This window comes from Pseudorasbora parva, chromosome 2, assembly GCF_024679245.1.
Source record: "Pseudorasbora parva isolate DD20220531a chromosome 2, ASM2467924v1, whole genome shotgun sequence".
NCBI classification, from domain to species: Eukaryota; Metazoa; Chordata; class Actinopteri; order Cypriniformes; family Gobionidae; genus Pseudorasbora; species Pseudorasbora parva.
The window spans coordinates 50,221,554-50,247,263 of record NC_090173.1 but is presented as its reverse complement, the minus strand read 5'-3'; the positions used below and the strand labels follow the sequence as shown (position 1 = coordinate 50,247,263).

General features: G+C 39.5%; 1 protein-coding gene across 2 annotated transcripts in view; it reads right to left on the bottom strand.

Moving 5' to 3' along the window:
• The window catches only part of aatka (apoptosis-associated tyrosine kinase a), a 68,515-nt gene that overhangs the window by 27,034 nt on the left and 15,771 nt on the right, over window positions 1–25,710 (bottom strand). Inside the window, exons 1-2 of one of the 2 annotated variants that reach the window (XM_067423448.1) lie at window positions 24,776–24,947; window positions 4,859–4,992 (exon numbers count right to left, since the gene is read on the bottom strand). In XM_067423448.1, coding sequence (XP_067279549.1) covers window positions 4,859–4,903 — 45 coding nt within the window. In that variant the 5' untranslated portion in view covers window positions 4,904–4,992; window positions 24,776–24,947. Of the gene's footprint in view, window positions 1–4,858; window positions 4,993–24,775; window positions 24,948–25,710 lie in introns of those variants that run through there. The other variant, XM_067423439.1, reaches the window with a different exon arrangement.

Here is a 25,710-nt window from a genome sequence, read left to right as displayed (position 1 = left end):
ATAATTCAAGTATAAATATGTAAATAACACAAGCCGCTAAGCATATTATATAGTTAGTGTATAACTTGTAACTTACCACATACAGACGTCCTGCTCTAGTCGTTTTTGCTGCTGCTCCTGTTCAACTGCAGCCTCTGGGTCTGATTCCGGATCATAGATGTATGGCTGTATCTGATTAAAAGCCATATTTTTTTTTTGAATAAAGTTTTTTTTACCGCTGTTAGGGATGACGCTCGACTCAACACACAGCGCGCTGCTGCACACGTCATTATTTAGCTCCGCTCACACGACACGCCCCCACCCGCTCGGCTTTTTTCGGAAAGACTCGGAACAGCGCATCTTTCTTATATAATTATTAAAAAAATAAAGACTTTTCGGAGATATGCAGGATGCAATGCTACTCTATAGGTACTCAAGATTGACATGACACTGACTGAAACTGAGTGTTTCACCCCCCCTTTAAAAATAAAAATAGTTAAACCTAGTTTAGGCCTGTTTGGATGTGTTGGGTCTCCCCTATGGCTCTTAGTTCTCTGGATTCATTGTGTTTTGTGTCTCCTGGTCTGTTGTTCTAATTACAGAACAATTGACCTACTAATGAATCCAGCAATCCATTTAATTTGATGCCATCAAGGCTACCATTCCCTTAAGGACAGCCCCAGAGACTTTTTGGACACTGCATATCTTAAAGACTTCTCAGACCTTGCCCTCATTGACTTTTATTGGTATGGACTCAGTTATTTTTATTGTTATAGACTTTCCAACCTATACTTCTCCGTGACGGTCCTCAAGGTCGCTGGTTGAGTTCCTGGATTACGCCCTCCAGTGAAGTGGATCTCCTTTCACTGTGGTGGGGGTACAGGAGGACCCTTACCCTAAGTTCTGGTGGCCCCAAGTCCAAAGGTTTTTGCGCTTCCAATTCTGGTGCTCTCAACAATTTCAACTCTGAGGGTCTCAGCGCATCCTAGTCCGGTGGTCTCAGCGCATCCTAGTCCGGTGGTCTCAGCGCATCCTAGTCCGGTGGTCTCGGCGCATCCTAGTCCGGTGGTCTCAGCGCATCCAAGTCCGGTGGACTCAGCGCATCCTAGTCCGGTGGACTCAGCGCATCCTAGTCCTGTGGTCTCAGCGCATCCAAGTCCGGTGGACTCAGCGCATCCTAGTCCGGTGGTCTCAGCGCATCCTAGTCCGGTGGTCTCAGCGCATCCTAGTCCGGTGGTCTCGGCGCATCCTAGTCCGGTGGTCTCAGCGCATCCAAGTCCGGTGGTCTCAGCGCATCCTAGTCCGGTGGTCTCGGCGCATCCTAGTCCGGTGGTCTCAGCGCATCCAAGTCCGGTGGACTCAGCGCATCCTAGTCCGGTGGACTCAGCGCATCCTAGTCCGGTGGTCTCGGCGCATCCTAGTCCGGTGGTCTCAGCGCATCCAAGTCCGGTGGACTCAGCGCATCCAAGTCCGGTGGACTCAGCGCATCCTAGTCCTGTGGTCTCAGCGCATCCAAGTCCGGTGGTCTCGGCGCATCCTAGTCCGGTGGTCTCAGCGCATCCTAGTCCGGTGGTCTCAGCGCATCCTAGTCCGGTGGTCTCAGCGCATCCTAGTCCGGTGGTCTCAGCGCATCCTAGTCCGGTGGTCTCAGCGCATCCAAGTCCAGTGGTCCCATGTGCAGTAGCCCCATGTCTGGCGGCCCAGAGTCGAAGGTCGTCTATGCTTACTGTTATGTCCACGGAGGGCGTTTTTAACCTCTCTGTGTTCTCTGTTTAAGCTCAGCGGTGGTGGTCTACAGCTCCACCTGCTCCATTGAGGTGGTCTTCTGTCCCTGCCTTGGTGTTCTAAACCTTCATCTGCATCGCCGTGGTGGTCTTCAGCTCCACCTGCTCCAGCTGAGCTGCCTCAGTATTCAGTCCTGCTTTCTCTCCATCCCTCCCCCTGATCCATATACACTTCTTCACCCTGCTGCACATTTTTGTTTTTGGAGCATCTGGAATCCACTCTATGTTGGGGGCTCTGTCATGATCTCGGTGTTTGTTTTTTGACTTTGGTTTCACTTCCTGTCTCATATGCCATAGTTGTAGTTTTTCATCTTGATTTGTGTATATATATATATATATATATATATATATATATATATATATATATATATATATATATATATATATATATATATATATATATATATATATATATATTGGGACACTAAAATTATAATCTAAGTTATTGGATCATAATTATACAACTAAATATACAAATAAAATTAATTAATTATTTATTTAATTCTATAAACTATAATACTGATCTGCCAACATTGTCGCTATATGATAAATTAATAAGCTGATAACATCACCGTTTTCTCCAGAACGACTGTATAGCCAAATCAAATTTTGTTGCAATACTGTCCTGTTTAACACTGTGAAGCTGCATTTATATATATATATAGTTTTTCCAGCCTTACTATATTTATGTATTTATATATATTTATACATCTAATTGAGGAACAAGGAAATTAACATCTGAACTGTCCCTCACACACCACTGGAGACGCACGTCTCACCTCAGTATCAGCTAATCTATATCTTTCCCTGTTGACCCCCTCTCCCCCAATTTCTTCCCTCTCTCATGCTGATGCTGAGACTGAAAATACACACAGAATCTCTCTCTTACAATGTCAATCCACACGATAGAGTATTATATGTGTTTGATATCATTTGAAATGTCTCAAATGTCTTGAATGTTGAAATGTGCGACTGTTACAAATATCTTAACCCCCACAGAAGTTAAGCAAAAGATAATCAATGTTTTAAGAGTTTAGAGATATCTTGTCTTAGTATGATGAATGTGGCTTTCAGCCATTTGGTCTTTGCATCAATACAAGTCTTGATTAATGCAAATGCCCATTGTGAACTTTACATATGACATTTGTTTCTGGGTATTTAAGGGAATGTTGCAAAGAGCTCAGGGCTTGACACTTTAAACAGGTCAGCCCGTAATGCTGGATGTCTTAAGATAGCCAGCATTATGTAATTTTCAGAAGTCAGGTTTATATTTCATTCTTTAGTTCAGAGTATTTGATGTTATATATGGATTACATTTGAATTGATTATGTAATTGGCTTTATACATTTACCTGACTGTTAATAAATTGTTACACTTTGATTGATTCTGACTTGCTCTGGAACTATTCAGGTTGGGTATAATTTCAACAAAGGGTTAAACGGAATAATTAAATGTGTAGTTAAACTATTAAATATAATGACCAAATAATCAATTGGCATTCTAACCTAAATTCTAAATTATGATTAAAAAAGAAGTAGATCTGAGATGATATACCTTGTGTTCTTCCTGTTCTTTGTCAATCGTTGTTTTGACATTGTATCTCCTTGATGGTTTCCTGATGAGTTTGTGGTCCAGTGAAGCACTGCTTCATAGGCTGCACATATCTAGATGAGCAGTGCCACTCTGGAGAGCACATACTTTTTTACTCAAATCACAGTCTGTACGATATGACAGTTGCACTATTATCGCAATGACTATTTTATTTGGAAATTTACAGTGTACTAATATTGGCAATTAGGTTTAAGTGCTGGTTTAATGAGCTAGAAAGAGCAGGCAAAGCTAGAAATTCATACACAACAATGCACATCATGGTAATCACCTAATTTGTTAGTATTAATCCCCTCGTGGTTCATGTTTTCTGATGCTTTCTATAGAGGTCAGCTTGTTTTCTGTTTGAATGCCCATACGAACATGGACAGACTCTCCACAGGGTGGCATCCCTGCGATTTCCACAGAACACCAAATGCCATGGTAATTATCTGTGCCACTGTGATCCCTGGACTTGAACCTCGTTCACAGCCTGCCAGAGACAGCCCAGTGTGGGACAGACATGGACAAACCATCCACCCACTCACACAGTCACTTAGAGCAGACGATCCTATTAAAAACAGACAGTACAGACGAGGGCTTTATGGGCAGCATATTAAAGGACTGTAGATGTGTGCTGTGTGTTACTCCCACTGCTGCTGTGCATGAGGACATAAACAGCCCGCTTATTCTGATGCATTAATCCTCAACAGTGTGTGCCAAAACAAAACCTGATAACAACTTATCCCTCTGTCCTTCTGTTCATATCTCCGTCAACATCCATGCTCCCTCTAATTTTTGTTCTTGAGCAAAACCTATTTTTATTAGGTTGAAAAAAAATCAGCCCATGTATCAGAGCCATCTTGTGTTCAATGTGCCATACTCCACAAAGAAATGCTATGGCTCTGTTCCTAAACCTAGTGAGCTGTCCCGCTGCCTACATGGGCAGCTGTCTTATAAAGCAGCATCCTGACTGAAACGAATGCAATGCATATGGGTGACTCCACTTGAAACAGCTAAGCTAAAATCACAATACTCTGATCAGCATAAATGGATTCATAGTTCATTATAGAGGTTTTCACATGTTTAAAGGATGCACAATACAGAAGTAGATAAAGCAAAGATGGTTTAAAATTAAATGGAGGCTTTAATCCTTGAAATGAAGTAAAAAAGACCACTAAGAGACGTTTTTGTTTTGCTGGAGAGCGGCACAAGATTGACAGTTTTTTTTTTTTGTGAGGCTTTGTAGGAACATGTGTACATGACTAGAAGGACAAATCAAACCAATTCGGCTGAATGGAATGATGTACTTCTGGGAAGAAACAAGGTGACATCAAACTAAAATTGTAATAGGTTGCTGTAAAAAAAAAGACCTGAGTGAACTGAATAACCCATGACGCACCTAAAAATTAGGATGAGGTGCCGGAGAAGATATTAATTTCTCATCTTCTTTTAATTTGGGGGGCCGTTTTGATGGATGAAATGACTAATGAGAACTGAGATCTCACCTTGAAGCTGATGTCCCCTTTCTTGCAGCACAGGCAGGCGAGCATGAGGAAGACAAACGTGAAGAGTCCAGAGAAGGAGACAGCCACCACGGCCAGAGAGGACGGCCATGACAGCTCGCTCAGCGGGGAGCCACCTGGGGTGCACAAACACACACTCTGTGTCAAATTCTGCTACTGAACTCCGAACCACAGACTTCAGGGCATAAAGGCTCACTGACCATGGTTAATGGTGAAATGTGTCATTTATCTTGTGCATAAATAGATCCAAACCAAAAATGTATTCAAAAAGGTTCCCAAACAGTCCTCCCATCTGTCAAAAATCAGAAAGGGCCTACATTTCCCCCCATTTATGGTTTAAAAAACCTTTGGTTACACTTTATTTTAAGGTGACCATGTTAGAGTGTAATTATACATTTAAGTACTGAGTAATAATAATTAACTACATGTATTTACTAGTGTTGGGATTTGGTTTAAGGTTAGTTGCATGTAATTATGCGTCATTTTTAAAATAAAATAAAAATACTACAGTAACTACATTTTACAAGGACACTGTACAATAAAGTGTCACTGACTACTGACCTTTAAAGTCCACATTAAATCAAAATTGGCCCTATGCATATTTATAGCCTTGTGGTCAACAATTAATCTGTGCAAATTAATCCACAGAAGAAAAAAAATGATGGTAACACTTTACAATAAGGCCCATATGTTAACATTAGATAATGCGATAACTAACATAAACAATGAAAAATGTTTTCACTGCATTTTTTTAACCTTTCTTAATGTTAGTTTATGCAAATGTTCTGCAACAAGGGCTGGATGCACAAAAACCTGAGAATAAGTGTTAGTCATACCACTTATTATACAGTATTTTTCCACAAAAAATATAAGATAAAATCGTGATGTTTGTTATCTTATAATCCATTACAGTGTACAAAACAATCGTCGCAAAATGGCAGCAGCTGCGTTTGTACAAAACGTGAGAGTGAGTGAGAGAGAGTGAGTCTGCGACGTCAAATTACATAAATAACTGCAAACAAAATATTGATTTGAGTTTTAATATTTTGTAAGCTCACCAACACAAAACTTCCAAGAGGAAAAAACATTCCCAGCAAGCGTAAAGCGGCAACTTAAGTCACACAGCATATGCCCCCGGCATTTTGACAGTCTTTTCTGATTAACAGCTGATAAGATAATAACACAGGTTAACTAAATGTTTCTTAACAGCATGTGAAGCAGCATGCAGCTGCTGTCAGTAATTTGATTTGGTGGGCATCACATTTGAACAGATCACCTGTCCATGACAAAACAGGAACATGATAAAACCAGTGCTAATGGAAGATAAATCTGCATTTCTTGTTGCAGCAAATCTCTGCATGATGACGCAGTTTAGGGTTAAAAAAGAAACCTACAGACAGTAGATATGAGATGACACTTGTTATTCATAATTAAATGCAAATTGCACAGTTTTATCAGTTAATAAAGTGAGACAGCAATATGGCTGTCAAATGAAAGCTGAAGTTATGCAAATAAGCTCTGCAGTTTGATTGGCTATACTAATAAATGTAAATTGTTCCATCCAAAAACAACATTTTTGGCATATTATTTGTGTGTGTGTGTGTGTGTGTGTGTGTTATATTATATATATATATATATATATATATATATATATATATATATATATATATATATATATATATATATATATATATATATATATATATATATATATATATATATATATAATATAGCAGAATGTATCTGTTTATATTCATACTCCAAAATGGACACTGACAATCTTCAAAACGACAAAAAAGCTCCAAAGTTGCTATTCAAGCTGTATATTTCAAGTCTTAGAGTGCAGTGGTAATGTATTTTTGTAGGCCAAACCCAAAAGTTAGCTTCTTTCTGGTTCCTTCGACAAAAAGCCAATTGACTTTTTTTTTTTTTTTTTTTTCAATTAGACAAATAAACAAAAATTTATGATTTTTACATGTTTTGTTCAACAACTTAATCTTCACAAAGGAAATTACTTTTATGAAGCCCAGGTACAATCTCCAGAAGTAAAAAGCTAAATGTAGGCTACAAACAAACTACTCCGCGCTCTCACGCGCAGTTCAGCGTCACCAAGTTTCAAGCTTTTTTAATTTATAAAACACATTTAAAAACAGCCGCACAACTGACCAAAGTGCTGTACAAAACATCAAGATATAAACCCTAAATACAGTGGGGCAAAAAAGTATTTAGTCAGCCACCAATTGTGCATGTTCTCCCACTTAAAAAGATGAGAGAGGCCTGTAATTTTCATCATAGGTACACTTCAACTATTAGAGACAGAATAAGAGAGAAAAAATCCAGAAAAAATTTAACTTCTTTTTTAAAGTCTGATTTTTAAAGAATTTAGTTGCAAATTATGGTGGAAAATAAGTATTTGGGCACCTATAAAAAAGCAAGATTTCTGTCTCTCACAGACCAGACAGAACTTCTTCTTTAAGAGGCTCCTCTGTCCTCCACTCGTTACCTTTATTAATGGCTCCTGTTTGAACTCGTTATCAGTATAAAAGACACCTGTCCACAGCCTCAAACAGTCAGACTCCAAACTCCACTATGGCCAAGACCAACGAGCTGTCAAAGGACACCAAATACACAATAGTAGACCTGCACCAGGCTGGGAAGACTGAATCTGCAATAGGTAAGCAGCTTGGTGTGAAGAAAACAACTGTGGCAGCAATTATTAGAAAATGAAAGACATACAACACCACTGATAATCTCTCTCGATCTGGAGCTCCACGCAGGATCTCACCCCATGGGTCAAAATGATCACAAGAACGGTGAACAAAAATCCCAGAACCACACAGAGGGGCCTAGTGAATGACCTGCAGAGAGCTGGGACGAAAGTAACAAAGGCTTCCATCAGTAACACACTGCACCGCCAGGGACTCAAATCCTGCAGTGCCAGAAGTTTCCCCCTGCTTAAGCCAGTACATGTTTGCTAGAACAAGCCCATCTAGAGTTTGCTAGAAAGCATTTGGATGATCCAGAAGGGGATTGGGAGAATGTCATATTTCATAGACGCACCCTAGCGGCAGCAAATTTAATTTTCCTGCAAGTGTCGTCTAGGCACTCTCAATACCATTCTGAGCTGTGTTCCTCAAAATCTGGACGGCCCAATCACATCATGTATAGAGTCGGCGGGCGGGGCCATAATGACGACGGCCGAGTTGCGTTTGCGTGCTTCTAGTAAACACAGAAACTGGCGAACGGCGGCGGTCTTTCGAATCAGCTTTGACCGCGACTCTGGAAGACTTGGAGTTAAGCTTTTCTCTGAGAAAAGAACAAAGAACGGCACGGAAGTCATTCTTAAAAAGGGAAGATGTGTTCGGAGATTAGCCGACCAGATACGGCGAATGTTTAATCTATCAAGGAGCTCCGCTTCACCTTCGTTGCTCTGGTTGGTGGTAGCGCTATCCTATCGCGTGCAGAGGGAGTTTGAAAGACAACCGTTTATCCGCCCCTCGGATTGAGCTGTCAATGGTGAGTTTCCAGACCAAACATCTTGATGTGGGTCTGGCTTGTCAGGCTAATGTTCAGATGAAACCAAAATATAACTTTTTGGTAAAAAGTCAACTTGTCGTGTTTGGAGGAGAAATAATGCTGAGTTTCACCATACCAACTGTAAAGCATGGGGGTGGAAACATCATGCTTTGGGGCTGTTTTTCTGCAAAGGGACCAGAACGACTGATCCATGTAAAGGAAAGAATGAATGGGCAGGGCTCTACGCTAACTTTTTTCTTGAGGAGCACTTGTGCTCCTAATTAAAAAGATTTAGGAGCACAGTCAACAATTTAGTAGTACTTTCTAATCCATCAAACGCATTCCAATTATAACTTTCCCATTACAGGACGATATGTCCCTTTAAATTAATGTCCAGGGTCATTTTTACCATTATAAGAGCAATGTTTTCTAATCTCATTAAATGTATGCATCATCTGTCAATTTCTTAAATTAAGTTGTTTTTAAAATGTTCATTTAAACAATAAATTCAGTTAGAACAATTAAGATTGTTTCCAATCAAATGAGACATGCATCAAAAGATCCAGTTTTGCACTGCAGAGCTCTATCTGAAGTGGGATTTAGACACATGTGTAAATAATTTTGTATGAATGTTTTGAATGTAAGTTTTTGAATTTAGAAATATATGTACAAAATAAACTTTAAAAGTTTAATATTTTAAATAAAAAAGTCCATGCAAAGTATAAATAAGAAAATAAAACCGCAATAGGTGACGGGAATTCATCCAGTCAATAGTTCAAAACACAGGTTCATTTGAATCGAATCGCTTGGAGATGCGAATTAGTTCTGGACTGGTGTGGCTTTGATTTTCACTAAATAGACAGTGTTGTGGCTAAAACGTTGTTACTTAATATCAACTTGTTTATTGGATTAGTATCACATATGCAATCATACCAGTACTCGGAGCAAAAGCAGTTAAGCCGAGACTTTTGGCGCTCTGGCGCTTCATAAACAGAACCATATGCATCTTGCGCAAGAACATTGCAGCCGGATCTACTTCTCTCTGTTTGTGTCTATGGTGAGTCGCGCAGATACTAATACGCAGCGGGAATATAAACACTTGTTTTATGTGTACCATAGTGATTCAGGATAAGACAAAAACACGGTTTGGAAAAAAATCTTCATGATATACTCGCTCATTATATAAGTTACATTTAGTAATTTTTTTAAACAGCATGTGCGATAAAGATTAAACTCAAGGGCTTTTTAAATGTATTATTAATACATCATTTTTGATGGCATTTTTGCCCCAAGCATCCGTTCATTTCTGAGCTTGTTTATGATAATCCAAATGTGGTATTTCCAGTTAATTTTGATTTGACTGTAAATCATCAGCGCGAGGCATCTGGTAACGTTAGCTAAAGTGCACATGGCTGCCTCTTCAGACCCATTTCACTTTGTAAACAATCGTTGTTTGAAGTGTAGTCCGTCTGTTGCACTCTTTTTTTTTGCACTTCTTCAGTTGAAAAGCAGTTGATTGCACTAGGAAACGTAGCCTAACAGTTTCTCAGTGTTGATGCACTTCGGGAGTTGTAGCTTAGTTTTTATTCTGATTGTATTACACACATCCATTCATGAGAATCAATCGGGTCACTCGCACTGGTGCGCCTAAATATTTTTTCACAGTCGCACGCAGTAATTTTCAGGCGTAAATGCACCCAAAATGGGCGCTATGTAGAGCCCTGATGGGGCCATGTATCGTGAGATTGAGCAAAAACCTCCTTCCATCAGAAAGGGCATTGAAGATGAAATGTGGCTGGGTCTTTCAGCCTGACAATAATCCCAAATACATCGCCAGGGCAACGAAGGAGTGGCTTCGTTAGAAGCATTTCAAGGTCCTGGAGTGGCCTAGCCAGTCTCCAGATCTCAACCCCATAGAAAACCTTTGGAGGAAATTGAAAACATCAAAACATCACTGCTCTAGAGGAGAAATGCATGGAGGAATGGGCCAAACTACCAGCAACAGTGTGTAAAAACCTTGTGGAGACTTACAGAAAACTTTTGATTTCTGTCATTGCCAACAAAGGGTATTTAACAAAGTATTAAGATTAACTTTTGTTATTGGCCACATGCTTATTTTCCACCATAATTAGCAAATAAAATCTTTAATAATCAGGGAATGTGATTTTCTGGATTTTTTTTCTCATTCTGTCTCTCATAGGTGAATTGTATTTATGATGAAAATTACAGGCCTCTCTCATCTTCTTAAGTGGGAGAACTTTCACAATTGGTGGCTGATTAAATACTTTTTTGCCCCACTGTATACGCACTTAAGCTATAACGGCAGAGAAAACAAATATGTTTTTAAAAGAGACTTAAAAATTGTCAGGGAAGGTGTCACTCTGATCTCTAAGGTCAGGAGTTCCATAAATGTGACCCAACCACAAAAAACGTTTAAAAGATATTGAAAAAAGAATAAACACCATTAAGTTTAAAATAAATTGATCTATTTTTATATAAATTCTACAAAAGTTTGGAAATTTTAGAATAGTTAGAATTTGCAAGAGCGTGAGAACAAACGGTTAGGCTGTGAAAGCAGACTAGTGAGTGGACAAGTTTATTTTTTTGGTCTGATGATGTTTAATGTCCCCTATAGTCCTATCTTGCCTGTTTCAAGATGCATAAAATCACAATAAATAAAAAAGTGTTAAAAAACAAAACGGATATATTTCATGTCAGAACATGAAAATAACCTTGTTAACTGCAGACCTTATTTCAAGCATTTTACCCCAAAAACTTCAGGACAAAGGAATCGGAAGGGCAAAATGCAAACTCGTTTCTGGATTTTAGGACTCTTCTGTAGCAATCTATAGCTTTATGTGAGAAAAAGACCTAAATGAAATCTTAATTTTAAAGTTACCTGACAATTCGTGCATACAGGGACATAGGAATGACTTGAAAAGTCTGAAACACAAAATCAGATTGGCTTATGAATAATAATTACATTTTGACATGTACCCGCTAGTCCTACCTGATTGTCGAGAGAGAGAGAGAGAGAGAGAGAGAGAGAGAGAGAGAGAGAGAGAGAGAGAGAGAGAGAGAGAGAGAGAGAGAGAGAGAGAGAGAGAGAGAGAGAGAGAGAGAGAGAGAGAGAGAGAGAGAGAGAGAGAGAGAGAGAGAGAGAGAGAGAGAGAGAGAGAGAGAGAGAGAGAGAGAGGTAATGATTATCTCCCAAAGTAGGGAGGCAAAAATTGAAATATTCGCTTGAGGTAACATTGTTGCCATTTAAACGTGCCTCCCAGCTGTCCCGATTGATTGGTTGTATATGCTAATGAAGCAGAAGCGATGGGACTCAAGCCAACAGCATTTCACACTCTGTCATTACAAGGACACCGCAGGGGCAGGTGTCGCATTTTGAACCACTGAAATTTAATCTGACTTTCACTGTAATCCAGTGGACAAAGACACAAACTTTCACACAAAGATACATGTTAAGCATCTTTCTCTCTCTCTCTCAGTTGAAAAGTTCATGAACATTCAGATCTGCAAAACTCTTCACCACAATGGCCATGCGCCCTGAAATGGAGGATGTGGCTTGTTTTGCTGATATGCTGACACATGTCGCTGCGGACACCACACTCCACATATGACGTCTGTCATTGCTCGTGGGCTGAAAGGTCAATGCCTTGAAATATAAAAACGCACAAATTCAACAAAACTCTGATGGGCTCTGTACTAAAACCCTGCTGTATACTAAATGGGCAGCTGTTTTCTTAGGGAGACTGAAATAGATATTTTACGGTTCAATAAAGAATTGTAGAATGTCTCTCTTATGCTCACCAAGGCTACATTTATTTGATCAAACAATAGTACCATAAAATCAGCCATATTCTGAAATATTACTACCATTTTAAAATGTAATTTATTAATGTGATGGTAAAGCTGTATTTTAGCATCCTCACACCAGTCTTCAGTGTCCCATGATCCTTCAGAAATCATTCTGATATGATGATTTGATATACATACACTGATACATTTTTTCATGTTCATGATTCTTTGATTAATATAAATGTCAAAAGAGAGTTATTTGTATCTTTTGTAACATTATAAATGTCTTTTCTGTCACGTTTGATCAATTGAATGTGTCCTGGCTGATTAAAAGGGTTAATTTCTTTTCTTTTTTATATCCTCCTGCACTGTAAAAAAACAAAATCAGGTCTCCAATTGAAAAATTTCTAGTGACTGATCAAATATAATATTGCATCAATTCACAGAATTTCAATTTAGCCAACTTAAAAATTTAGATGTGATCAGTCACTAGAAAATTTTCAATTGAAGACATTTTTTTTTTTTTTTTTATAGTGATCCTAAACTTTTGAACAATAGAGTAAGTGACAGATCTGGAGTGCACTATGGGATTGACTTTGCAAAGGATGCACACAATGCGGTTTCATAAATTGCCAAAATGAGTTGCATACTAAAACATCAGGAGAACAACCATGTCTTCATAATAAATCTGTCTATAGGCATCTCGGTGGGTTTTGGAACAGGAGGCAATGTGCTCAGTGACCGGAGCATGTGTGTATACACAACACCACATGCAGAGAGATGAACGCCTTTCTCCCACCCACTCCGTGTCTCCATGGTAACAGGCTAGCTGCCTGACCCGGCATGTATTGCACTTCGCTTTTTGTCAAATCTCTTCTCAGCCCCCACCTTTCATAACGATGACACATATCTGCTGATGCATCAGCTGCGCTTTCTATTTTCCTCTCCCTATTTTAGAAGCTTATCCTCTCACACCCAAGCATTCTCACACAGTCTCCTAAACACACAGCTTCAGATCCCAAGGGTGTAAGTGTACAAACGAGATCAGAGTTGAGATGATGATGAGAGCTCCTGAATTTAAAGTTTATTTTCTCCTGCTGGATGTCGCATGTCGACACAGCACAGGTGTTCGGAATCGCATACTATCATACTTCTGCAATATTCAGTATGCAAAGTGTCTACTCTGCATGCATAGACGCAGTTGTCACCAAAACAAGCGGTCTTAATGAATGTTAATTAGGTGATGACATTTAAAGAGGGCCTATTATGCCTTTTTGTTAAAATCTTGAATTTGTTTTGGGGCTCTTCTAGAAATAGCTTTCATTTCGAACATATACAAATGTCATTTACATCCTTTAGTTTGTCAAGAGATTTAAAGCTGCATTTCTGAAGAGTGTGCATATATGCATACAAAACAAGCCTATAATTGAATCCGGGAATAAAGCTAAATAACAGAAAAGAGATCGTTTGTTTCTCAGATAGTCGCAGGAAACTCAGGAATAGTTTTTACTTTGAAACTTGCAGGAATATAATGGGACAACTCACACAACCAACTTGACACTGAACCAAATAGGAAGTATTTAAACATCAGGGAAATTAGCTAATTAAATGACAACAGGTGAACAAAATGACTAATCAAACAAATAGAGAAATTAGGTCAAGACAGACAAACTATGAACATGCAAACTGATGAAAACAAACTGAAAAGTCCATAAACATGACACCGAAATCTAGCATCTCAAACAGATTCATTAAAAGAAGTTATTAAGTTATTACTCCACCACCTGCGTGACATCATTGACCGATTTTGTGACAAATACGTTTTCTGGGAAACTGTCGTGACTAGCTAGTTGACTTCTTTAACGATACATCTTACTATAGTATTTAAGCCGTGCGTTACATCGTTGTATGGGAAACGAAACCCTGTTTATTTTCTGTGTCTATAGCTGTGTCTCATTTCGTTAAATCCGAAGGCTGCGTCCTCCGGAGGACCCGTCCAGTGTAGGATGCAGTATACGGAGTGTCCTCAATCAGAATTAAAAGAGACGTCCTTCGTAGGACACACAGGCAGGAAGTATCACGTTGATATGCCAACAAGTTCAGCCTCGTTGCGCTCTCACGCCAGTTATATGAATGAAAATTATGAAAATGACTATTAAATGTTTCTTGTCTTGACAGCAATGTACTGCTCTAAACGTTTAAAATGCACTAAACAGTTGTAATCCTGTTAACCACAACTATCTGTTTGAGGTAATAGAGCTTAAAAAAAACAAAAAACAAAAGCTTGAACTACTTAGTTTAAACACCACACCTACGCTCGCATGTATATCTGGCGGTGGTGCCGTTTTTTTCATATAATATTAAAAAAAATATGACGGTTGTTAACGGAGATGCAAAGAATTGTGTGTTATCTCCAGCCGTGAAGGCTACTCCTCATGCACACTCCGAATTCCTGTGAGAGAAGGACGCATCCGAAGGTCGCATTTGGAGAGTCCTACTCACTTTTTTGAAATGAGACGGCCTTATGACGTATGCACCCTTCGAATGCGACCTCCGGGGGACGCAGCCTTCTGAAATGAGACACAGCTTATGAAGCCCCTTCGAAAAGCAAAATGTGCTCTGATTGGTCGGACGGACCAGTGTGTTATCATTGGTCAATTGCTTTGAGTGCGTTTCAGAAATGTCACGCACCATAAGCACAAGTTTCAAAGCTAACTCATCCAGGCCCCACTCCTTTATTTTGCATTTGCCTTGGGCATTCATTTAAATGAGGAATATTGTGATGTATTCAGTGTGCATAGAGAACAACTGCCTTTGGAGTGACTTTGTGCTTTGTCACTTTGCAAACCTTTTTCATGCTCACACAGCAACATTTCACATGTTTTAGTTGAAAACGTCAAAAAGCATAATAGCTCCTCTTTAAACAATAATTGGCATAAATATTAGGGCTGTCAAAAGTTCATTGTTAATGTTGGTTTTAATGTTAAGGGAGATGTTTGGGAATAATCCTGTCTGAATATACCTCCCTCCTACATTATGAAAAGTGGTGTTTATTAGGTAATCCAGAATTGTAATCCAAGTAACCCGCAGAGGAACAAAATGAAAGCAGTCAATACAAACAATAATAGAATCCAAGACGCCGGCAAAAAGGGATATCCAGGGAAACAGGCAGAAGATCAGAAACACATCAAGGTAAATACGATGTTTCACTAACAAGACTTCGCAGAAAATGACTGAATAAACAGAGCTTAAATAGGCAGTTAACCTGCTAATGAGACACAGCGGAAAGTAATGAAGCATAATGAGTCAGGGCAATGGGTTATGGGAAAAGTAGTTCATGAAGAGAAAGCAAGGGAGTCTTTATTTCTATCTGATTTAACTTTAAAAAAAATAGTTTTGTTGGTAAAAATGTATTTATTTAGGCTTATTCAAAGATGTTTAATAATAATTTGTATGAGAATAAAACCAGAGATTTCTTTCCCCCCATTATAAGTCCATTACAACACAACTTTGACGCTTCAAACTGTTCAAGTTTAGGCTTTTATTCACACAAACACTGATCCAAGGCACATTAAATATGCTAAATGGAAGCTCAACCATGCTCGGGTGACATGCGAGAACAAGCCACATTGGCTTTTGCACCATGCATTGATCAATGTTTATATGTGAACGCATAAATGAAATCTGTTTATCAATTAAAGCAACCGTGTCTCTTGAGAAGACTTGGATTGAACCGCATCTTTATGAACTTATTGAAGCAAAGTTTTGGTGAAATTGACATTTAATATAGGAACAGAAACATCTTCCGCTGCAGCAGAAATATAAATTATGTTTCAAAGATGATCCAAAGTTAGGTATGAAATTAGGTTAGGGTGTGAAAACCTAGGGTGTCAAAGGTATGAAATTACATTAGGGTGAGTGAGCAAACATACTTGCAGGACATACTTTACTAACAGCAACACTAGCGGAACACACATTTCTTTCAGATGAGAAGATAACAGCTGGAGTTGTGGAGTGTATGGATAGAAAGAATGGCTGGCTAGTTTAGGGTGAGTGAGAAGATGGAGGAAGGAGGGGGCAGCAGTAACTGGGGAGATGAGGCATCCTGTTCTCTGCATCATAAAACACCGACTCACTCTACTCACAAAGGATTTCATTAGACAGAGTTCCCTCCAAACTCAGTTTTCGTACTAATTTATCCTCTTTTGTGGGTCTTGCCACTGAACCACAAAAACATCAATTGGTTACTTTATTTCAATTGTCCACTTTAGACTTTCTACTACTATAAGTAACTACATCCCAACTAACTGTACTGTTGGTAAGTAGTTGCAAAGTTACATAATATCTGTTGGGGAGCATCAAAATTAAGAGTATATCAAGCAGACAGTCCACTAATATACTGAGAGTTAGTTGGCATGTAGGTGCAAAGTTATAGTTAGTAGAATTTCTGAGGTGGACCATCAGAATGCGTTTTTAATCCATGTTACCCAAAAACAGACTTCACAAAATGTAAAGGGAAATAAACAGGAAATACTATCTATTAAACTAGCATTACTGCACATTATTAAACCTGGCAGATTTTTCCCTTCCTTTGAATATTTGATGGACATTCCCATTTTAATACGTCTCGCTCCCACTGTAAAAAACTAATTATCTACCCAAAATAGTGATGATTGACATTAGCTGTTTCCTTCCACCTATTGTTATGCGTATTTAGGGGTATCGCGTGAAAAACAGTGGCTGGAAACACTGATGGAAATAAATGCTAAAAATGCACATAAAAAACAAATGTGCTCAGTTGAGGCGGATACATTTTTTATCTGAAAATAACACGTGCATTCCTGGCGCAAACTAAGATGCAAATACATTTGCCAAATAAATCCCTCGGTGCACAACAACAACAAAAAAAACTCACTTTTTTTTCTCAACAGAGGATGTGACTGGATAACTGGACTAACCAGTGGGCCCATTTTTATTGCACAACATCTGAAATGTTGGTTTGATCGTTCTGAAATGCCTGAGCCAAAATGTCAGAATGATTTGGTTCAGTTCTCTCCTGAAAGCATCTCACATGATTGCGTTCACAAACACCAGCATCCCAAAGTAAAATAACATGACAACGTTAATTGCATGTGTCATCTGCATGCTCTGAGACACAAGTATTTTATGATGTACTAAAAGAGAGCCAGTGGCTTGCAGCAGATTCCAGAAAACTGATGTTTTGTGCCAATTTCCCAGGAATTGCAGATTTTGTTCTCTTGAACACATGGTAAGGAATGCTTTTTTCTTTCTCTTTCGGTCATTTGTTTTGTTTGAACATGACACATGACCGGGGGAAAGCACTTGACAGGATCACATGAGGGAAACAGGAAATCGCATGACATGATGAGGAACTAATGCTGCCCAATTCGCCTACTTATACTACGTCCTAAAAGTATGTACTCTTTTTTGTGAAGAAAAAGTATATACTTTTGAGTGTGTAGCAGAAAAGTATGCAAGCTTCGGGACAACTTCGTCATCTTTAACGGACTCTGTCGCTTAGTTACGTGCATCTCATCACCGTTTAACTGCCCTGTCAATCATCGTCAGATTCGTCACAACTCAAATCCTCCTCATTCAGTTTAATCTCCTGCCGTATCGGAGAGAAATGTAGCTGCTCGTTGATCTGCCATGTGTGGGTCTTTAATGCAGAGACTCTCCTCATGTGTTTGCAGTTTAAATATAATGACGCATTAAAAAGGTAATGTCCAAACGTGTCATTACAAAAGTTCACAATGCTGCTGCAGGTGAAATATAATGTGACAACACTGAATAAATATATTTTTGTCAGGTTAAATACTGATAGTTGGTCACTCAAACCCCTTTATTTAAACCTTTCTACTTAACCGTCGGACTCGCACATCCGCCATGTTTGTAGTTTTTTAACACTTTTTATCTGCGTTTGTAGTTCTAATCGAATCCTCGTCCAACTCGCAATGGGTTGTGGGCAATATCAGCCGTTAGAGTGCACATCGATCCGCACTTCGAATTCAGACCGGAAATAGTAAACCATCCGGGAATCTTTGGAATACTCTTTTCAACATACTACGATTTGGGACATACTAATTCTATTTTCGAATACTATTTAGTATGGATAGTATGCGAATTGGGACGAAGGGTAAGACTGTAAAATAAAAGACATGAACACATAAACAAACCCCAAAAATATATATAAGAATGTTGGAAACATGGAAAAGGCTGCTTTAGTTTGTCTCAGAGAGACTGTAAGTCAACTGCAAAATGGATTGCTGTGGACTGTAGACCTGTCAATATGGAAATAAAAGATAATGCGCAATATATTTTTATCTAACGACACAAAAACAATGTATTTAAGTCAACATCAAATCAAAATGTGCAGTTGTTTTTTTATGGAATATTGCAGAATTTGTAATAATTTATTTATCCGTAATTTTCTGTGCGCATAATTATTATTATTTTTTATTCATATGCCATCATAATTGTTCATCAAAATATCTTTCCCTCTTTCTTGCTCTCTTCCCTCTCTCTTCTCTGATGACAACTTGAGATTGACCAATAGTAAACCACAACCATCCAATCAATTGGACAAAAACTGGCCAATCCCCATGGACAAAATCAAGTCCTACATTTTTTCTTGTTCCAAAAGCCATTTTACTTGGATATACATCATAATAAGGAAAGAAAAGACTATTGCAACTTCCAACTCATACCGACTTTAAGCTGTCATCAAATCAAATATTGATATAATTCATTTGAATAATTAATCAGCATGCCATGTAAATAATTCAGTAAAAAAAAAATCAGTTGACAGCCTAAGTAAATACACTGTAAAACAGTTTTTTTTTTGTAAATAAAACAAAGATTATTGGACTATGTTTTACAATTAAAATGTCAGAATTTTGACTTCAGATTTATTGTCAATCATCACTCACTATCTGTGAAATGTACTAGAAATTTCTGAGAGAAATTTGTTTCAAAGTAATCCTACACCATTTTTTTCAGGTTGTCAATAATTAAATTTTTTTGGGAGTGAATTCAAGTTGCAAAATATAGTTGTCACTTCCTTAAAACAACATAAGTAATAAGTAAAATAAGCATTAAGTAAGAGTGCAGCTGTATTTAGCTGTATAGTGTGTTTATAGTCTAATCTTATGAGCACACAGATTCTTTTTATTACAAAACTGTTCAAACACAGACAGGTCTGAGATGAGCACTTCAGATAGATACACAAGGTTGCAGTTTCAGCGCTCTCTGCTATTGAAAAGAGGCAGTAGGAGCCGTCCTAACAAACCCGATGTCGGCGCTTGCACGGCGCTGCCTCTGTTCATGGTTTACATGAGAGGCTCATGACTAGACACATTGTGAAGAGGAAGGTATTGTATTGGCTACGTAACACGTGGAGTCTGTGGTAGCCACTGCTCTGTTCGGATGACAGACAATGCAAAAGGTGCTGCTAATAACTCAGGGTGGCTGAGGAGAGCCTCAGGTGCTGTGGATGCTGTTAACCTGTGTGAACGTGTGTGCAGTGTGAACGTCCTCTAACTAAGCAGCACACTTACAATGGTGCAGTGTAGCTGCTTTACACCTAATCTCTCATCTGAAATGAGAGGGTTACTTTATAAAGGTTTACAGTACATGTTGCTAATTACTATAAAATATAATAATTGGCTAATCCAATATCTCAGTTTGAATGTAATAACATCAGGCACAGATGTTGGACGAGAAGGCCTGGCTCTCAGTCTCTGCTCTAATTCATCCCAAAGGTGATCTATCGGGTTGAGCTCAGGACTCTGTGCAGGCCAGTCAAGTTCCTCTACACCAAACTCACTCATCCAATATCTTTATGGACCTCTGAAAAACAACCTCTACACCATAACCCCCCATCCACCAAACTTTACACTTGGCACAATGCAGTCAGGCAATTACTGATCTTCCGGCAACCGCCAAACCCAGACTCGTCCATCAGATTGCCTGAAAGAGAAGCGTGATTGGTCACTCCAGAGCACACATCACCACTGCTCTAGAGTCCAGTGCCGGTGTGCTTTACACCACAGCATCCGACGCTTTGCATTGCACTTGGTGATGTAAGGCTTGGATGAGCTGCTCAGACATGGAAACCTGCTGACACCAGCCTACCACTTTGTGGCTGAGTTGCTGATGTTCCCAATTGCTTTGTTAGAATATCACTAACAGTTGACCGTGGAATATTTAGTAGTGAGAGCGACCCATTCTTTCACAAATGTTTGTAGAAGTATCTGCATGCCTAGGTGCTTGATTTATACACCTGTGGCCATGGAAGTGATTGGAACACCTGAATTCAATTATCTGGAGGAGTGTCCCAATACTTTTGGCAATATTTTGTGTGTGTGTGTGTGTGTGTGTGTGTGTGTGTGTGTGTGTGTGTATTGCCCTTTAAAGGTTCTCATTTCTTCTAAAAATATATTTAATTGATGAAAAGAAAAGTTCAAAAGTTCAGCATTTATTTACTTTTTTATCAATTTAATGTCCTTTCTGTATATTAATGAGCACGAATAAGTGCAGAGAGAGTTCCCCAGGGCGTTTCAGCAAGCCTAAAAGAGCAGCGTTATTATAAAGAGCCTTTTTAGTCTGAAAGAGCAAGCATTTTCTTTTTAAAGATGCCCTTCCGCCTGTGTGTTTCTGGAAGCAGCCAATATCTTTCAGCCTCAGATGGTCATGATTGTTGTCTCAAGTGGTTTGGTCTTACCCACACTGAGACAGTGTTTTGTGGATGGCACATGACCTCATTGCGAGAACAATGCTACAATCGTACAATCGCGATTCTCTCGTCCCGGTCCTTCTGAGATGCACAAGGCCACAGCGGTTAGCGCTGAGGGCAATACAGCAAGTGCATTTTTTTTTTTTTATTGGGACAGTTGAGGACAAACTACTGATAGTGGAATCGGATGGCTGGCTTATGCACTAAGAACCCCAAGAAGTCTTTAAAGTGTCCCTGAGATGGATAAGCCAGAGATGAGAGGAGCTGCTCTTACCCAGGAGGTGTAGAATACACTGCTTCTTCCAGGTCAGTGTGGACCAATCAAAGGACACGCAGCTTCCTCAACCATCACAGGCCGGTTTCCAGTTAGGGCTTATGGAGCAAGGTACAACAATAGCCACAGGACTGGGACACGTGGCTTCCCAACATGGAGACCAAAACTCTGCTTCTCTGCCCCACTCCATTCAAAAACGTTGTTCCTCTAGTGTCACTCATGCAGAGTTTGGGGGCCTGGTTAGCACTTCCCAACCCATCTTACTGGCTCATCAGGACAGTAAGACTCAGCTAAGCGATTCAGTTCGCCAGGTGCCTGCCCAGGTTCAGCTGCATTCTCTTTAGCTCTAAGGCAAGCCCATTCAAGATGTTAACCCAGAGACACATTCTGGCATGCGTTCACCAACAGGATTGGTTTGCAGCGATAGACCTGAAGGATGTGTACTTCTATGTCTCGATTTTGCCTCGATACTGACAATTTATTCAGTTTGATTTTGAGGGTCAGGCATACCAGTACAAGGTCATCCCTTTCGGGATGCCCTATCACCTCACATCTTCACAAATTTTGCATAGGCTGCTCTTGCCCCATTAAGGGAAGTGGTTAAATATTCCTAGGCCAAGACTTAATCCCTCATGGGATCTATCTGTAGTCTTGCTGGGCCAACAGGGAGCTCCTTTTGATCCCTTTGAGTCAGTAGAGTTAAGTGCCCTCTCTTTAAAGACAGCCCTCCTGACCACGCTCACTTCCATCAAGAGGCTTGGGGACCTGCAGGTGTTCTCTGACAGAGAAATGTGCCCTTAGTTCAATCCAGCATACTCTCACATGATCTGCTATGTGCCTCGCCTCAACCGTCCCTCTACCTTCTTTTAAGGATCAAGGGGTGAGCAAATGGTGAGCTTGAAAGCAATACATCGGGATGAGGAAGATCCAGCCTTGTCGTTGATGTGTCCAGTTTACTTGGACCACACGCAGACCTTCAGAAACTCTTAGCAGCTGTTTGTCTGTTTTGGCAAATAGCAGAAGTGTAAGGCTGTCTCCAAACAGAAGATGGCCCATTGGATTGTGGATGCCATTGCTTTGGCATTCCGGCCCCAAGGTGTGCCGCCCCGTTAGGAGTATGTTTCTCATTAATTATCTAATCAACCAATTACAATTCAGTTGCTTCAATGAATTTAGGGGTGTGGTCCTGGTCAAGACAATCTCAAGAACTCCAAACTGAATGTCAGAATGGGAAAGAAAGGTGATTTAAGTGTGGCATGGATGTTGGTGCCAGACAAGCCGGTCTGAGTATTTCACAATCTGCTCAGTTAATGGGATTTTCACGCATGACTATTTATAGGGTTTACAAAGAATGGTGTGAAAAGGGAAAAACATCCAGTATGCGGCAGTCCTGGGGGCGAAAATGCCTTGTTGATGCTCGAGGTCAGAGGAGAATGGGCCGACTGATTCAAGCTGATAGAAGAGCAACTTTGACTGAAATAACCACTCGTTACAACCGAGGTATGCAGCATAGCATTTGTGAAGCCACAACACACACAACCTTGAGGCAGATGGGCTACAACAGCAGAAGACCCCACCGGGTACCACTCATCTCCACTACAAATAGGAAAAAGAGGCTACAATTTGCATGAGCTCACCAAAATTGACAGTTGAAGCCTGGAAAAATGTTGCCTGGTCTGATGAGTCTCGATTTCTGTTGCCAGAATTTGGCTTAAACAGAATGAGAACATGGATCCATCATGCCTTGTTACCACTGCGCAGGCTGGTGGTGGTGGTGGTGTAATGGTGTGGGGGATATTTTCTTGGCACACTTTAGGCCACTTAGTGCCAATTGGACATCATTTAAATAACACGGCATACCTGAGCATTGTTTCTGACCATGTCCATCCCTTTATGACCACCATGTACCCATCCTCTGATGGCTACTTCCAGCAGGATAATGCACCATGTCACAAAGCTTGAATCATTTCAAATTGGTTTCTTGAACATGACAATGAGTTCACTGTACTAAAATGGCCCCCACAGTCACCAGATCTCAACCCAATAGAGCATCTTTGGGATGTGGTGGAGCGGGAGCTTCGTGCCCTGGATGTGCATCCCACAAATCTCCATCAACTGCAAGATGCTATCCTATCAATATGGGCCAACATTTCTAAAGAATGCTTTCAGCACCTTGTTGAATCAAAGCCACGTAGAATTAAGACATATATAAATATTACGCAAGTTAAGCTACATGATAAGGTGAGTTACATCATTTCTCCTCCGCTTTCTCACACACACACACATGCATAAGCCTACCTTTCAGAATCATTAGTCATCACTTGCAGTAAAAGTCGTTATCTTTTGTATTCCAGGTATGTCCAGATAGTTTTATTCGTTTTCATGGCATTTTTGGATGTACATCAGTGTTTTCATGTAGTCTGATGCAGCTGTAAGATTGGGGTGGGATAGGGGTTTAGAATAACTAGTGAAGTTAATAAACGTAATTTCGGGAGGAGTACGCCCATCTAATCTTCCAATTAATACCAAGGTATAAAACCAGCAGCTTACCTCTTCCCCTTTTTGGTTCCTGAAGCATCCCTCCTCTTCCCTTTTGTACAATTTGTATACCACATTGGTGGTGGTTGAGGAGAGATCCCTGACACGAGTGTAAAGCGCTTCTGGTGTACAGTAGTACATATGAAAGCGCTATATAAATGACTCATTCATTCATTATTTTATTCATTCAATTTGCCTGTTATAGGGGGGCAATCGGAGCTCGGGTAGAATATCCTCTCCGAGCCCCTCTATAGCAGACAGCAAGCCAAATCTGTTTACCACTTTCACTAAGATTATATGGGCACACAAACTCGTGAAATGGGGTGATAATGTGAATTCTTGATGCAAATGCAATAATTCCAAGCCAATGTCCAATAATTATTAAATTTAAAAAAATAATTTACTTGCCTCCAAGGCAGCTGCCTGTTTTGCCTATTGACACACGCTGGGTCTAATTACAAGGCACTATTTTGCCTTAGAAAGACAAAATAATAAAAAGTTGTAGGGTATTAGGCATGGAAGTTGGAATGCTATTTTAGTAAATAAGTAAATGAGCCAAGCCAAGTTGACTTATTTAAACCAGGAATGAAGCAGCAAGTTATTTCAGCTTACAGAGAACGAAACAGCACATCAAAAACAGGAAGGGAGAGTTGACTGAGATCCGTTTTCCAGAACATTATTACAAAGGAGGTTAGCTGGTGAAGCAGTGGTATAAAGAGTAATGGGTACATGTGAATGTGTCCGATGTGAATAAGAAAGCTGATGGAGGAGGGCCCTCTAGGTCAGGACTGAAAAGTGCTGTTGTAATATTCAGTACGCATATGAAAGCATTATGATATTTCTTTTTTTAATGACACAATGTTTTACTTTATAAAAAGCCCTACTAGGGCTTAATTTATTTAAGTACCATTGAACTTTATTTCATCCTCATTATAACAACTCTTCAAATAACTCTTTCGTATTTCTTTGATACACTCACTCTCTGCAGATGAATGTTAAAAAAACCTACCAAAAACAACCCCGGTAGTCCTTGAAATTCAGAAGCAGGTGTTGTCCAAAAGACATATGACTCCCCACAGACCTTGAGACATGGACATTAATTCCAAAACTCATCAGCCAGGAGCCATTCAGGAAGAGAGCCGGGCTTTATGAAGCCGTGGCACAACATTGTTGTGGCATTAATAAGTTACCGCCTCGTCCTCTCCTACGAGTGGACTCTGTGTACGAGAGAGCGTATTTTAACAACGCCGGACCCCAGTCTCACTGATGCCTAATAGGAAGGAAGAACAGAGGGGAGGGGGGCCACCTGTGTCCCTATTTTTAGCCTCCATCATCTCTTGCTGTTTTTCTCATATACACGCACTCTACCTTCTCATGCCTCAGCACAGCATAAGTGTCCAGCTGAGCTGTTCTTTCCATCGTGTTTGTACACTTTAAAAGCATGCAAGCATAGTCACACAGACCCACAATGCCTTTCACCTCTGTGACCAGGTGCCAGATTGCAGAGTTGGCGATGTGCCAATCTTGACACTACTGCAATAAAACCTCCTGTAAGGCAGGGAATATGTTCCAGGGTTATTAGTCACACACAAAAATTATTAAATAAATATTAACAGATATTTCAGTCTTTAACTAAAGTAAAATATAACAAAAATAAAAAAGGATTCAAAATATTAATTATCTTAATGATACTAAAATATCACTGATGCAATCTTCCAAACCATTTTTATTTGAGTATTGTTTATATACTTTTATAGTATTTTTAACATTTTTAATTAGCTTTTATTTTTGTTTTTTATATTTTTGTCTTATCTAAATTTGTATTAGTTTTTTTTTAGCTATATTTATTTTTATTTCAATTTTAGTACTTATTAAACTTTTAAACTTGTAGTACTTATTTATTTTTTATTTAAATATTTATATATTTCATTTTATTTCAGCATT